This window comes from Pleurodeles waltl, chromosome 12 (genome assembly GCF_031143425.1).
Source record: "Pleurodeles waltl isolate 20211129_DDA chromosome 12, aPleWal1.hap1.20221129, whole genome shotgun sequence".
Taxonomy (NCBI): Eukaryota; Metazoa; Chordata; class Amphibia; order Caudata; family Salamandridae; genus Pleurodeles; species Pleurodeles waltl.
Window position 1 is genome coordinate 524,366,047 of NC_090451.1, and position 15,902 is coordinate 524,381,948.

Here is a 15,902-nt window from a genome sequence, read left to right on the forward strand (position 1 = left end):
GATGACCCCTAAATGTTTGCCCCCTTGAGAACTACTAGATGCTGGTTTTGAACTGACAGTGCACTGAGGCCTGCTAATCAGACCTCAGTGAGTGATCTTTCTCCAGCAGAATGGCTAATGATTTAGCATGCCAATGTCAAGGACTCTAAAGTCCCTGCCACCTTTGATTTGCGACTCTGGTCTCCCCAGTCCTGGGAGATCCCACCCTCTGCCCTGAGGCCATTTGGCACCAAGACAGGTGGGAAATTAGATAGGAGGCATGTTACATTCCAAGGCTAGTCACACCCCTAGGGTGAGCTGCCTGAAGTGTATACGAAAATAGGAATTCCACCATCTTTTGTGTCTGGAATTAGGCACTCTGGGACAGGTTATGCCCACTTTCCAAAGAAAGTGGTCATATAGGAGGTTTAGTGACCCCAAGTATAAGTATCTCATTGGCTACTACACTTCACTCCCCTTAACGCCTCTACAAATCCATATTTAGGTGGCCCCTAACAAGGAAGTCAGATTGTACCAACCTAAGAAGTACACCAAAGAGCCACAAAAAGTAAGTACTGAACAGCAGCAACTGACTTGGTCCCAAGCCCGGTCTGCTGTTCTTGACAACTGTGGCAAAGTAAACTCATCCTGCAGCTTCTGTCTCCAAAAGCCTGGCAGGACTGCCAGCACTTCAAAGAACCACCAGCATCTCCACTTGGAGCAGAGGAACTACTCCCCTGCACTCTGTAGGCATCCAAGAAAAACCGTGAGAGCCCGGACTGTGGAAAACCAGACACCAAAAGCCCCACTGCAGTCAGCCCCTCAGCGTCGAAGTGGGCCAACGAGGTCCCAAGACCCTCCAGAGCTGAGCTTCATCTTGTGAGTGGTCAGATTGGTCCCCCAGTCACCGCCTGCAGCCTCTTATGCAGAAACCCCGAAGCATGAGGAGTGTTCACAACGCAGCCCTGCCAGACAAAACACCACTGCACACACAAACCTACCCAGTCTGAGTTGCTGTGGACCAATGGTGGCCCTGTGTACCCAAGACCCTTGAGACCTGAGGGCCCCTCTAGGGTTCAGCTGGAATGGCCACCCAAGTCCCCACTACAGCCTCTTTTCCCCAAGACAGTCTCCCACTAAAGTGTAAGGGACATGCAACGCTGTAAAGCACCTTTACACACAGACACCCCAGTGCCTCACGAAGTGAGCTGTTGGTGCTTGCTGCCTTGGACGCTGCCCCATACTTACCTTAACTCCAGTAGAACAATCCTGCAAGTCGTTGCCAAGTTGTGTGTGTGTGTGTGTGTGTCAGCAAATGTCTAACTCTCACCTTTGATTAGCCTAAGCTGCTTGACCACCATATAGAAATAGAGCACTTGGGATTTTTAAAGAAATCCCTGTCCACTTCTAAGGGGACATCTGGACTCTACACAGCATTCCTCTTTTTTGGAATACTATATAAAGAGCCAGCTTTCTACAAGGAGTGCCAGAACTTCTTCCCTGGGCAACTGCTGATGTTCTGGTGAAAGTTGGTGAGGTGGAATATTTGAAAGTGTGGAAGAGAATTACAGACAATCATGTAGGATAATATCCAACTCCCCACTTGTCAGAGGTGATGTTCCGCTAGGTGGAAAAGAACCCTTTTATTGAACCTCCAACAGGTGTGGTTTTTTTTTGGGGGGGGGGGGGGGGGGGGGGGGGAGCCTATTAAAGCACACTTCTGGCACAGATGTCACGTAGAGCCCAACAGCAACACTAACTGGTATGCATAGGTACTGCTCACAAAAACAATTTCCAGATCCAGTCTGACACCTGGGGTTAATCCTAAACTAAGGAATCCACAGCTCAAAGTCTGTCAGATAGTAATGAAGCCACCAGTGCAAGATCCAGAACACAAACCGTACCTGCCATACCACAAATGCAAAGCAAATTTGCAGATAAAGGCTGTGCTTAACCTGCAAGCTGAACAATGGAATTACACATACCTGGATATGAAATTAAAGTAACAATGCTCCAACTTTGTCATTTGTTCATTGATTATATTGTGTGCTAACTTTGACAAAGTTTGTACAACTTGCCATGTCAAGAGTATTCTCTATAGTGTTTCGGTATGTTATACCAAAAACACCTATATTTTGAGGGAAACAAAATTACTAGTTAACTGCAACCCTGACAGTTCATAAAAGTATGAAACAAAGTATGCAAGAAGATAATCATTCGACCTTGATCATTAAATAGTTCAAAATGTGAAAATAATTAGTGACTTACTGCCAACCAAAAACAGTCCTTGCAATTAAAGAAAACATTTCATGGAAGAATTGTCTTGTACGGTAGAATACTGAAAAAAAGTACCCATGTGAGGGTCGGCTTGGCAAAGGTGTTTGGTGACAAAGTGTTAAGGTTTCACATTTTCTTTAGTCATGGTCTTTTCATTCTGTTACTCATAGTCCTCATATCAGTACATTTCAGCACTACAGACATCAGTAAGCAAAGTAAGGTGGGACCCAGAATGTATGCACAGACTCAGGAAATCTAAGCCTAAAGCTGTATTAATATGCATGCCGGGGAATTAATCAGTCAGATAAAAATGAGTTTTGCTTAGTCCTGCAAGTAGGGTAACGAGGCGGCTCCACGTCAGTCAAACCTCATGATATTACAATCTGACCAAAAATAAACCCGACGATCTGCACCTTTCGAAAATGTCTTTTTTTTTTTTTTAACTAAAGTACCCGTACAAATGACAAATTAGGCTGATCTACCTTTTAATGGCTCTGCACTGTCGCTGAGCCAAATAAAGGATGGTGAAGAACTGGCGGACAGGTCTCCTGTAACCAATGTGCAGAAAGCCTTTTTTAGGATTTCAGTAATCTAACAACTATTTTGTTGAACAGTTTCCTATACGGCACATGAATGCATTAGTTTTCTCATACAGCAGAAACCTTTCCCAAAATATTTGCGGTCAAAAGCCACTTAACGACAGACACAGGCAAGCACAGCAGCAACTTTTCAGTGGTATCATCCAGTTAGCCCGTGCTTTGCTGATGTGTATGCGGTTTAAAATGGTCATTGTCCAAAATGCATCCACACATAGCATGAGTATGTGATCGGCGAATATTACAATAACGAAGCAAAAAAATACAATCTAACAGAGGCACAGAATGCAAGACACTTAGTGTTAACCAAAAGTGCTTCAGATTTTCTGCATGAAAGATCTTACATTACTGTTTACTGCTGGGTAATTTTGAGCAATATTTTTACAAAAAGCACATATTATGCCTGCTGCTAAGATTCCACAAATTTTGGAATGCAGTAGCATACATTTTGCATTTTTTCCCCCTCTCACATTTGCATCCCAGAAGGTCTGGCCAGTGATTAATTTATAATAGAATGAGTGTTGGTGGCCAAAACGCTGCTTTGACACCCGCTGCAGGTGCAGATAAGCGCTGGTGCACCGAGTACTCAGGCTGCATAGTTTTTAATCCAACTTTTGCATCTTTAGTCCCTGTTCAGCACAGGCTTCTGCTTGCTCTCTCCAGTTATTTTCGTTTTCCAGTCTTTAGGTGTTGTTTGACTGGGCTGGGTCTATTGGGAACAATCCCAAGCTTTATTTTTTTTCCAAACAATGCCTTTAGTTCTTGACAAATAGACAAACAATAACGGTTTCTGAAGAAATAGTTGGATTTGAAAAGAATGTAATCAGCAATGATAAGGGTACGGGATGGGTAGAAGCAGCCACGACGCAGGGAACAGTGAGGGGCCGGTTCAAGCAAGGGAGTTGGGGGAGGGTTTGTAGCCTCTGACAGGAGGTGTAACTGGTCCATGCTCCACGCTCCACAGTACAGACAAACACAAAGACAAAGTGCAAGCACACAAAGCCAAACATGTTAACCAATCAGAAGCAAGGAGATGAGAGATGTTAAAGCCAACCAATGATAAGGAACAGGTGGGCTACTAGATGTTTCTTTTCCTGATAAAGAAGGGGGAAAAAACTGGGATACACAAGAGATAAGTCTCACCTGAAACAGCACATGCGTTAAAATAATGAAAAACTAATTTCCAAAGGCAATTTGAACCGTTAATTTATTTTCTATTATTAAAATCCACATAAGGACTTTAAGATAAAGTGATAACAAGTCATCAAATTTTTTTTTTTTTAAACTAAGGAAGAGAAAACAAAATGGGGTCCCATTCACAGCTAAAATTAAGTGAATTGTCCAGTATACCAGTATAAGCATTTTTGAAACTAGGAAGTGAGATTTGATCGACATTCCAGTGTGACTACCTCAAACAAAAAAAAGTCAAGATAGCATTTCTCAACAAAAGAATGGCGTAGTGTTCAATGATGTAAGAAACCAGGAGTACTTTTTCAGGACTTAGAACACATCAATGCACACGATAGCATTGCAGAAAATAAGTGGTTAGTGGATGTGCAAAGGGAATTGGAAGCTTATTCTACAGTCTAAGTATATTAGTAATAATTTCCCTTGTTTAAAAAAAATATGTAACTTAAAGTCCAGTGCAAAGGTCAAACTGGGACTTTAAGTCATTCTGTGTCAAAGTCTGACAGCAGACTATATAGTCCCTTTATGGTGAACAGCTACTTAAATTGTTACAGTTTCGCATCTGTCAGCCTTAAATCACAGAAACCGAGCAATGGCCTATTGCGCCAGTTTGTCGCAGCGTCACTCCCAACTGTTTTACATTTAATAGTTTGCTAGTTACATTCTTAGTAGTCCAGGACGTTTGCTCTGGTTTAACTCTATTCCTAGAAGCTGGACAACAGAAGGCAATGGTTAGGCGAACAAAGCAGTCAAAGACTGCATACGGGCAAATTATTGCAACTAATACATTAATCAGCAAACAACCAGCATTTTTTTTTTTTTTTTTTTAAAAAGGTTAATAGTAGCAATTCTAAACATTTATACTTCACTGATGAGAACCTGTGGGACCAGAAAACGTAAACCTTGACAGTTTAAGTGTTCATTTATCAGGGAACAAGAACATTTCTAAAACTCAGTCTAGTTCAGTCAGGAATTATTACTTACCGAAGGCTCGAAGTTCTGAGCTGGATGAACTCAACAAAGCAAGACCAAAAATAACCTGAAGGAGAGATCAGTTAATATCAGGTGCTTCTCAGTGACAGTAGGTGCAGTTATTACACAGCAGTACAAACACAACTAAATGCTTGGGTAACAAGTCTCCAAAACATTCACTCACTTTAACAAACTTCCCACAAATATAGAGCAGGTCAACAACGGGCTGTTAAGGGCAATATGTAGACAGCAAATGAAGAATTCATTTACTGATGAGCGATGAAGACATCGGATTCTACAGGTTTCCTAGTTTTCCAATTAATCTGTACAAAAACCAATGCACGTTTGGATGAATCCTTGCACGTTTTGAAAGCAGGACCAGTCCAAATAATCAGGATGACTAATGTCCAGGTACAATACTTTAAATAAACCATATCCTTGAAAATGAATATCCAAGTTGGTCACTGGTAGCTAGTATTACAAATAATCCTGTATCAAAGCTGTAACCACTAAACTGTAGGAGTGCGCAATACAACTGGCACAATAATTATCAGGAGGGATTACAGGAGGCCTGAGTGACTAAGCGTAACCTGCAGACATAAAAGCCAAAGCAAATCCTCTTTACAGGATACTTAGGAGGTAGAGTAATGTGTTGGAACTTATTGGTTACAACCAGCCAAGGAGCCATCCAACAAACACGATAAAACAAAACAAGAAAATGTGGGTAGCTTTAAGGTGAGGACATTGCCTAATGCCAAACTTGTAAATTAAAACCACTTAGTCATTAAGAATTAGCAGTGGAAAAGTGAAAGAGTAGCAGCACATTGCATACACTAGTTACAGGCAACCAGAATAAAGGCGCTTTACAGTTTCCATAAGATCTGTTGCTGCCGCCCATATCGTTTACTGGTTGCAGGCGGCATACAACTGTCCTGAAACCTCACCAAGGGCTAAAGGATCAATATCAATCTCTCATATTGTAACTTGGATAGTCGCAAGGCTGTGAGTAAGTTATCTGCAGCAGTTCTTTTCCACCATGAGAAAGCAATAGGAACACTGTTCCCTTGTAATACAGAAAGTTCACAGTGCATTTGCAAAGGTGACGTTGTGTACACTGCATATACCAACATAACAAAACAATTTGAAAATCAAAAAAGCGCTGCTCCTCTAGATTCTAAACCGAATCAGGAAGGCATAAGAGATCAACATTCCACCAAAAACTACTTCAACTAATTGATAATTTAGGTTAAGATAGTACCTTACTGACATTTTCATACCAAAAAAAAAAAAAATTGCAATTTTTCTTCCTACTACCTTGAACACTCACCTCTTGCACTTTGCTCAACTTAAGAACTTTACTGAGCTGGGTAAATAGATGGGGAGAAGGCTTAATACTCTGAAACAAAGATTAACATAATTAATTTTTGGGATATAACACACTACCAACCAGAACACTCAAGATTAGTAAAGTACATCTTACAGGTAGAGCGATTGTGGTGGATTTAAAAAAATAAAATAAATAAAAAAAAAACACACTAAATTAAATTTATAGAATGGATTTAATTTATAGCATACTACTAAACTTGTATGGGGGAGATGAGCCACTCACTGCTGCAAATTAAGGAAAGGACAGGCAGTGTAAGATACAATGCTTGAGTTCAGGAAACATATGTAGGGAAACGTACGCATAAGCAGAGCACTGAAAAAGAAAGTATTAACACTAACTAATATACTCTAGAGATACACTACAAACATCAACTGAGGGATCTGCCTTTTGGCTTGAAAGCAATTGTGGCAGAGACAGTCCTATAATGTATAATACATTCTAGCTTACTGGTATCAGTCAGGACATTTAAAGCAAGATACTATAGGTTAAAAAAATAAATTCAAAAAATACACAAACACTGAAAGAAAGTATGTGGTCTAAATGAGGCACACAGGAGTAGGAAGGCAGTCACAAAGACTAACCTGGATTAGCATGAAAAACAAAAAGATGAGGAAAGTGGTGGAGGGAGAGTTCACACCGGAGGAACAGAGGAGAAGGGCAGCAATTATTATTGGGCGAGTGACACCCAGTGTGGGAGCAGAACAGAACTTCAAATATTAAGTGGCCTACTGTTACACCACCTCCCCAAACAGCTCCTCCACAGGGGAATACTAAAAACGATAGGATGGGGTTCCATTCATGAAACTACTCAAATCTGTAGCAGTTACGGGGGGAGATTTTGATTATACATTTGCCATTTACAAAAGGACACCATTAAATAACATTTGCGTCTAGAGTTTATTTAAAAGCAACTTTTCATGCTATTTCACCAGACTTCACATGCTTTAAAAAAAAAAAAGTTAAAATTAGCAAACATTTTGTCCACAGTCTGAGTAACCAACTAGCAATGTATGGTAGATGAGGATGCTGTTCTGCTAATAAGCAGTTGTCATTTCCACTACACAATCTGAAAAAAATGAGGTATAGAATTCAGATTCAAAAGGGAGGAGGATTAGTTACTTACCTGTGATCCTAGTTTTCTTACAGGGGAATCATCGAAGTCATAAGCACTCAATATTCCTGCCCATGTTAGGGGACCCACGAGCACAAATCAAATATATAAAGTAAATTTATAGAGGAAAAAAATCTACACAGTATTTTATATACAAATATACATGTATTTCCATTTCTATGCAGCCTATATTAAAGGCTAAAAATGCATAATTTACACTGGGTTTTCCTTAAATAAACCACTGAATCACATTTCTGTAGATCACAAAAGAGCATTAAGTGCAGTCTGTATTGAAGAGAAAACTGCATGGGAATATAAAGGCATTGTTAGCCAATAGAGAGAATACTGGCACCGTGCCTTTAAGACCTTCAGGACCTCTTGTATCCCATCATGCCCCAACATTAGATGGCGGGATATGCACAGCATGTGTATCTGCAGCTACACATGCCATTGAACACATATATATATGGAAAATGTCACTTACCCAGTGTACATCTGTTCGTGGCATGAGACGCTGCAGATTCACATGCTTTGCACATCCCGCCATCTGGTGTTGGGCTCGGAGTGTTACAAGTTGTTTTTCTTCGAAGAAGTCTTTTGAGTCACGAGATCGAGGGACTCCTCCCCTTTTGGCTCCGTTGCGCATGGGCGTCGACTCCATCTTAGATTGTTTTCCCCGCAGAGGGTGAGGTAGGAGTTGTGTATTATAGTAATAGTGCCCATGCAATGGAGTAAACATGTATGTACATGATGTAGTTTAAAGTGCTATATTTAAAAATTTACAAATGTTCAAGATCAACTTCGAAATGGCTACAGGCTCCCGGGGAGGCGGGTGGGCGCATGTGAATCTGCAGCGTCTCATGCCACGAACAGATGTACACTGGGTAAGTGACATTTTCAGTTCGATGGCATATGTTGCTGCAGATACACATGTTTGGCATAGACTATAAAGCAGTTACCTCCCCTAAAAGCGGTGGTTTAGCCTGTAGGAGTTGAAGTAGTTTGGAATAATGTTCTTAGTACAGCTTGGCCCACTGTAGCTTGTTGTGCATTTAGTACGTCTACACAGTAGTGTTTAGTAAACGTATGAGGCATAGACCAGGTTGCAGCCTTACATATTTCGCTCATAGGAATGTTTCCTAGAAAGGCCATTGTAGCACCTTTCTTTCTGGTTGAGTGTGCCTTTGGTGTAATAGGCAATTCTGTTTTGGCTTTAAGATAGCATGTTTGAATACATCTGACTATCCATCTAGCAATGCCTTGTTTAGAGATTGGATTTCCTATGTGTGGTTTTTGAAAAGCTATGAACAGTTGTTTTGTTTTCCTGATTAGCTTTGTTCTGTCAATGTAGTACATTAGTGCTCTTTTGATGTCTAATGTATGTAGTGCCCTTTCAGCCACGGAATTTGGTTGTGGGAAGAACACTGGCAATTCTACTGTTTGATTTAAATGGAATGGTGAGATTACTTTTGGCAGAAGTTTTGGATTTGTTCTTAGAACTATTTTATTGTTGTGTATTTGAATAAATGGTTCTTGTATGGTAAATGCCTGTATTTCACTTACTCTTCTGAGGGATGTGATTGCAATGAGAAATGCGACTTTCCAGGTTAGATATTGCATTTCACAGGAATGCATGGGTTCGAAAGTTGGACCCATGAGTCTTGTTAAGACGATGTTAAGATTCCATGAAGGAACTGGTGGTGTTCTTGGTGGTATAATTCTTTTTAGCCCTTCCATGAATGCTTTAATAACTGGTATTCTAAATAGAGACGATGAATGAGTAGTTTGTAGGTAAGCAGATATTGCTGCGAGGTGTATTTTTATAGATGAAAAAGCGAGATTTGCTTTTTGCAAATGTAGTAAGTATCCTACTATGTCTTTCGTAGAGGCATGTAATGGTTGTATTTGATTGGTATGGCAGTAGTAAACAAATCTTTTCCACTTAGATGCATAGCAGTGTCTAGTGGAAGATTTTCTAGCTTGTTTTATGACCTCCATGCATTCTTGTGTGAGGTCTAAGTGTCCGAATTCTAGGATTTCAGGAGCCAAATTGCCAGATTCAATGATGCTGGGTTTGGATGCCTGATCTGTTGTTTGTGTTGTGTTAACAGATCTGGTCTGTTGGGTAGTTTGACATGCGGTACTAGTGAAAGGTCTAGTAGAGTTGTATACCAAGGTTGTCTTGCCCATGTGGGTGCTATCAGTATGAGTTTGAGTTGGTTTTGACTCAACTTGTTTACTAGATATGGAAGGAGAGGGAGAGGGGGGAAAAGCGTATGCAAATATCCCTGACCAACTCATCCAAAGAGCATTGCCTTGTGATTCGCGGTGTGGGTACCTGGATGCGAAGTTTTGGCATTTTGAGTTTTCTTTTGTTGCGAACAAATCTATCTGGGGTGTTCCCCAAATTTGAAAGTACTTGTTCAGAACTTGGGGGTGAATTTCCCATTCGTGGACTTGTTGGTGGTCTCGCGAAAGGTTGTCTGCTAGTTGGTTTTGTATTCCTGGAATAAATTGTGCTATTAGGCGAATGTTGTTGTGAATCGCCCACTGCCATATTTTTTGTGTTAGGAGGCACAATTGTGTTGAGTGTGTTCCTCCTTGTTTGTTTAAATAATACATTGTTGTCATGTTGTCTGTTTTGACAAGAATGTATTTGTGTGTTATTATGGGTTGAAAGGCTTTTAACGCTAGAAATACTGCTAACAGTTCTAGGTAATTGATATGAAATTTTGTTTGGTGTATATCCCATTGTCCTTGAATGCTGTGGTGATTGAGGTGTGCTCCCCACCCTGTCATGGAAGCATCTGTTGTTATAACGTATTGAGGCACTGGGTCCTGAAATGTCCGCCCTTTGTTTAAATTTTTGCTGTTCCACCATAGAAGCGAGAGGTATGTTTGGCGGTCTACCAACACCAGATCTTGAAGTTGACCCTGTGCCTGTGACCATTGTGATGCTAGGCACTGTTGTAAGGGTCGCATGTGTAGTCTTGCGTTTGGGACAATGGCTATGCATGATGACATCATGCCTAGAAGTTTTAGCACAAATTTTGCTTGTATCTTTTGGTTTGGAAACATAGCACTTATTACCTTGTGGAATGCCTGCACTGTTTGTGGACTTGGAGTGGCAATTCCCTTTGATGTGTTGATGGTTGCTCCTAGATATTGTTGTGTTTGACACGGTTCTAGGTGTGATTTTGTATAGTTGATGGAAAACCCCAGTTTGTGAAGGGTTTGTATGACACATGTGGTGTCGTTTGCGCATTTTTTTACTGTGTTGGTCTGGATTAGCCAATCGTCTAGGTAAGGGAACACATGTATCTGTTGTCTCCTGATGTGTGCTGCTACTACTGCTAGACATTTTGTGAACACTCTTGGTGCAGTTGTTATTCCGAATGGCAACACTTTGAATTGGTAATGTATTCCTTTGAATACGAACCTTAGGTACTTTCTGTGAGAAGGGTGTATTGGTATATGAAAGTACGCATCCTTTAGGTCTAATGTGGTCATGTAATCTTGCTGTTTGAGCAGTGGAATGATGTCTTGTAGTGTGACCATGTGAAAATGGTCCGATATGATGTAGGTATTTAGTGTCCTGAGATCTAATATTGGTCTTAATGTTTTGTCTTTTTTTGGAATTAGAAAGTACAGGGAGTAAACTCCTGTGTTTTTTTGTTGTACTGGTACTAACTCTATTGCATCCTTTTGCAGTAGTGCTTGAACTTCTAGTCCTAAAAGTTCTAAATGTTGTGGTGACATTTTGCGTGTTTTGGGAGGGATGTTTGGTGGGAATTTGTGGAATTCTATGCAATAGCCATGTTGGATTATTGCCAATACCCAATTGTCTGTTGTAATCTGTTGCCAAGATTGGTAGAATTGGCTTAGTCTTCCCCCCACTGGTGTTGAGTGAAGGGGTTGCGTGACTTGAAAGTCACTGTTTAGGTGGAGGTGTTTTTGGAGTCTGGAATCTTCCCCTACTCCTTGGGAATTGACCCCCTCTATATCCCCTGAAACCTCCCCTTTGGAAGGAACCCTGATATGGTGTGGTTCTTGTTTGTTGGCTGGTGGTGTCTGTGGGTTGGCCACGAAACCCCCCTCTAAATGGAGTTTTTCTAAAAGAGCCTCTGCTCTGCGGGGAGTAGAGTGCGCCCATGGCCTTGGCCGTGTCTGTGTCCTTTTTAAGTTTTTCAATGGCTGTGTCCACTTCAGGGCCAAAAAGTTGTTTTTCGTTGAAGGGCATATTAAGGACAGCCTGCTGGATTTCAGGTTTGAAGCCTGAAGTGCGGAGCCAAGCGTGTCTCCTTATGGTGACAGCAGTGTTGACTGTTCTCGCTGCAGTATCGGCTGCGTCCAGTGAAGAGTGGATTTGATTGTTTGAGATCGTTTGTCCCTCTTCAAACTATTTGCTGCGCCCTTTTTTGGTATTCTTGGGGAAGATGGTCTACGAGAAGTTGCATCTCATCCCAGTGAGCGCGGTCATATCTGGCCAGCAGCGCTTGAGAATTTGCGATGCGCCACTGGTTGGCTGCCTGTGATGCTACTCTTTTTCCTGCCGCATCAAATTTTCTGCTTTCTTTGTCCGGAGGTGGGGCGTCGCCAGATGTATGGGAATTTGCTCTTTTGCGAGCTGCCCCTACTACTACGGAGTCAGGTGGTAACTGCGAAGTAATAAACACTGGATCTGTGGGTGGTGGTTTGTATTTTTTATCCACCCTTGGGGTGATGGCTCTTGATTTTACTGGCTCTTCAAAAATTTGTTTTGCGTGCCGTAACATCCCCGGTAGCATTGGGAGACATTGATATTGGCTATGTGTAGCCGAGAGGGTGTTAAATAAAAAATCATCCTCTATAGGATCGGAATGTTGTTGGACATTGTGGAATTCTGCAGCCCTAGCCACCAGTTGTGAGTATGAGGTACTGTCCTCTGGCGGTGACGGCTTTGTGGGGTATGAATCTGGATCATTGTCCGGCACTGGGGTGTCGTATAGGTCCCAAGCGTCTTGATCCTGATTATCTTGACTTATGGTAGTTTGCGCTGGTGAGTGCATTTGTGGCGGTGTTTGTGCCGGCGATGCCTGTTGTGGTGGAGAGGGCGGAGGCGTGACTTTTTTTAACCACTTTGGCTTGTGGTTGTGCGTCATCCTTGAGGAGACCGATCCTTCTTTTCCTCATTATTGGGGGAAGGGTTGATATCTTCCCTGTGTCTTGCTGGATGTACAGTCTCTTTTGTGTGTAGTCGGATTCTACACTTTGGAGCTCTTGTCCAAATCTGTGCATCTGGCCACTTATTCCTTGTTCCTCTGTGTAGGATGAAGGTGTGGTCTTTTTCGGCGCCGAGAATCTTTTTTTCGGTTTCGGCACCGACTGAATTTTTGTTCCTTTCGGCATGGATTCTCGGTGCCGATGTTTTTCGGTGCCGGTATCTTGTTTTTGTCTCGGAGCCGCTATCTCGGCTCCGAGGTTGCTCCATGGCGGTCCCTCGACCGGAGTCGGGTGTCTTCGCTATGGGCGTGCCCTTTTTCGGCGCCTTCGACGGGTCACCTGTTTTATGGGTCGAGCCATGGCCTGTTGGCAGTGGCGTCCCCTGGGCTTTCGTTTTCTCGATGGTTTTACTTTGACGTCTTACTCACAGTTTGTTGCTGTTGTTCGACGTCGGAGTCTCCGGATTCTGAGTCCGGAACCGAGAATGTTTCCTCTTCGTCGTCGAAACGTTTTGTCGGCGTGGATGCCATTTGTAGACGCCTGGCTCTTCGGTCCCGGAGTGTTTTTCTGGACCGGAAGGCTCGACAGGCCTCACAGGTATCCTCCTTGTGCTCGGGGGACAAGCACAAGTTACAGACCAAGTGCTGATCTGTATAAAGATACTTACTGTGACATTTTGGGCAGAAACGGAACGGGGTCCGTTCCATCGGCTTCGATGTCGCACGCGGTCGGGCCGACCAGGCCCCGATGGGGGAATCGAAGCTACCCCAAAGTCTTCCGATGATCGGTGTCGATGTACCTAACTATCCCGATACCGAACGGAACAATACCGACGCTTTCTTCCGAGATTCTGACTAACTTTCCGAACCGAAACACGGAGCGAAAAGGAATACGTCCGAACCAGACAGCGGAAAAAAACAATCTAAGATGGAGTCGACGCCCATGCGCAATGGAGCCGAAGAGGGAGGAGTCCTTCGGTCCCGTGACCAAAAAAGACTTCTTCGAAGAAAAACAACTTGTAATACTCCGAGCCCAACACCAGGCAGCGGACTGTGCCAAACATGTGTACCTGCAGCAACATATGCCATCGAACATATACATTTCTGACATTCAAAAACAAAAGAAAAACAAATCAGTGACCAATATAGCCACCTTTCTTTGCAAGGACACTCAAAAGCCTGCCATCCATGGATTCGGTCAGTGTTTTGATCTGTTCACCATCAACATTGCGTGCAGCAGCAACCACAGCCTCCCAGACACTGTTCAGAGAGGTGTACTGTTTTCCCTTCTTGTAAATCTCACATTTGATGATGGACCACAGGTTCTCAATGGGGTTCAGATCAGGTGAACAAGGAGGCCATGTCATTAGATCTCCTTCTTTTATACCCTTTCTTGCCAGCCACGCTGTGGAGTACTTGGACGCGTGTGATGGAGCATTGACCTGCATGAAAATCATGTTTTTCTTGAAGGATGCAGACTTCTTCCTGTACCACTGCTTGAAGAAGGTGTCTTCCAGGAACTGGCAGTAGGACTGGGAGTTGAGCTTGACCCCATCCTCAACCCGAAAAGGCCCCACAAGCTCATCTTTGATGATACCAGCCCAAACCAGTACTCCACCTCCACCTTGCTGGCGTCTGAGTCGGACTGGAGCTCTCTGCCCTTTACCAATCCAGCCACGGGCCCATCCATCTGGTCCATCAAGACTCACTCTCATTTCATCAGTCCATAAAACCTTAGAAAAATCAGTCTTGAGATATTTCTTGGCCCAGTCTTGACGTTTCAGCTTGTGTGTCTTGTTCAGTGGTGGTCGTCTTTCAGCCATTCTTACCTTGGCCATGTCTCGGAGTATTGCACACCTTGTGCTTTTGGGCACTCCAGTGATGTTGCAGCTCTGAAATATGGCCAAACTGGTGGCAAGTGGCATCGTGGCAGCTGCACGCTTGACTTTTCTCAGTTCATGGGCAGTTATTTTGCGCCTTGGTTTTTCCACACGCTTCTTGCAACCCTGTTGACTATTTTGAATGAAACGCTTGATTGTTCGATGATCACGCTTCAGAAGCTTTGCAATTTTAAGAGTGCTGCATCCCTCTGCAAGATATCTCACTATTTTTGACTTTTCTGAGCCTGTCAAGTCCTTCTTTTGACCCATTTTGCCAAAGGAAAGGAAGTTGCCTAATAATTATGCACACCTGATATAGGGTGTTGATGTCATTAGACCACACCCCTTCTCATTACAGAGATGCACATCACCTAATATGCTTAATTGGTAGTAGGCTTTCAAGCCTATACAGCTTGGAGTAAGACAACATGCATAAAGAGGATGATATGGTCAAAATACTCATTTGCCTAATAATTCTGCACTCCCTGTATACTGTTCCACCATTGAAGCGAGATGTATGTTTGGCGGTCTATCAACACCAGATCTAGAAGCTGACCCTGTGCTTGTGACCATTGTAATGCTAGGCACTGTTGTAAGGGCCGCATGTGCAACCTTGCGTTTGGGACAATGGCTATGCATGAAGACATCATGCCTAGTAGTTTCATCACTAGTTTGACTTGTATCTTTTGATTTGGATACATGGTCTGTATCACATTGTGAAATGTGTGAACTCTTTGTGTACTTGGAGTGGCAATCCCTTTTGCTGTGTTGATTGTTGCTCCTAAGTATTGCTGTGTTTGACACGGCAGAAGGTGTGACTTTGTGTAGTTGATTGAGAAACCTTGTTCGTGGAGGATTTCTATGACATATTTTGTGTGTTTTGAACACCGTCTTAGTGTGTTGGTTTTGATTAACCAATCGTCTAGGTACGGGAACACATGTATTTGCTGCCTTCTGATATGTGCAGCTACTACTGCTAAGCATTTTGTAAAAACTCTTGGTGCAGTTGTTATTCCGAATGGCAACACTTTGAAGTGGTAATGTATCCCTTGGAATACAAACCTTAGGTACTTTCTGTGTGAAGGATGTATTGGTATATGGAAATATGCATCCTTTAGGTCTAGTGTTGTCATGTAGTCTTGTTGTTTGAGCAGTGGGATTACGTCTTGTAATGTAACCATGTGAAAATGATCTGATTTGATGTAGGTATTTAATGTTCCGAGATCTAGTATAGGTCTCAGACTCTTGTCTTTTTTGGGTATCAGAAAGTACAGGGAGTAAACTCTTGTGTTTATTTGTTGTTTTGGTACT

General features: G+C 42.5%; 1 protein-coding gene across 1 annotated transcript in view; it reads right to left on the reverse strand.

Annotated features, from left to right (window-relative positions):
- Window positions 1-15,902, reverse strand: part of CNOT1 (CCR4-NOT transcription complex subunit 1) — a 1,177,977-nt gene that overhangs the window by 1,029,736 nt on the left and 132,339 nt on the right. Inside the window, exons 5-6 of the mRNA XM_069215998.1 lie at window positions 6,340-6,408; window positions 5,025-5,079 (exon numbers count right to left, since the gene is read on the reverse strand). Of these exons, the coding sequence (XP_069072099.1) occupies window positions 5,025-5,079; window positions 6,340-6,408 (124 nt within the window). The remainder of the gene's footprint in view (window positions 1-5,024; window positions 5,080-6,339; window positions 6,409-15,902) is intronic.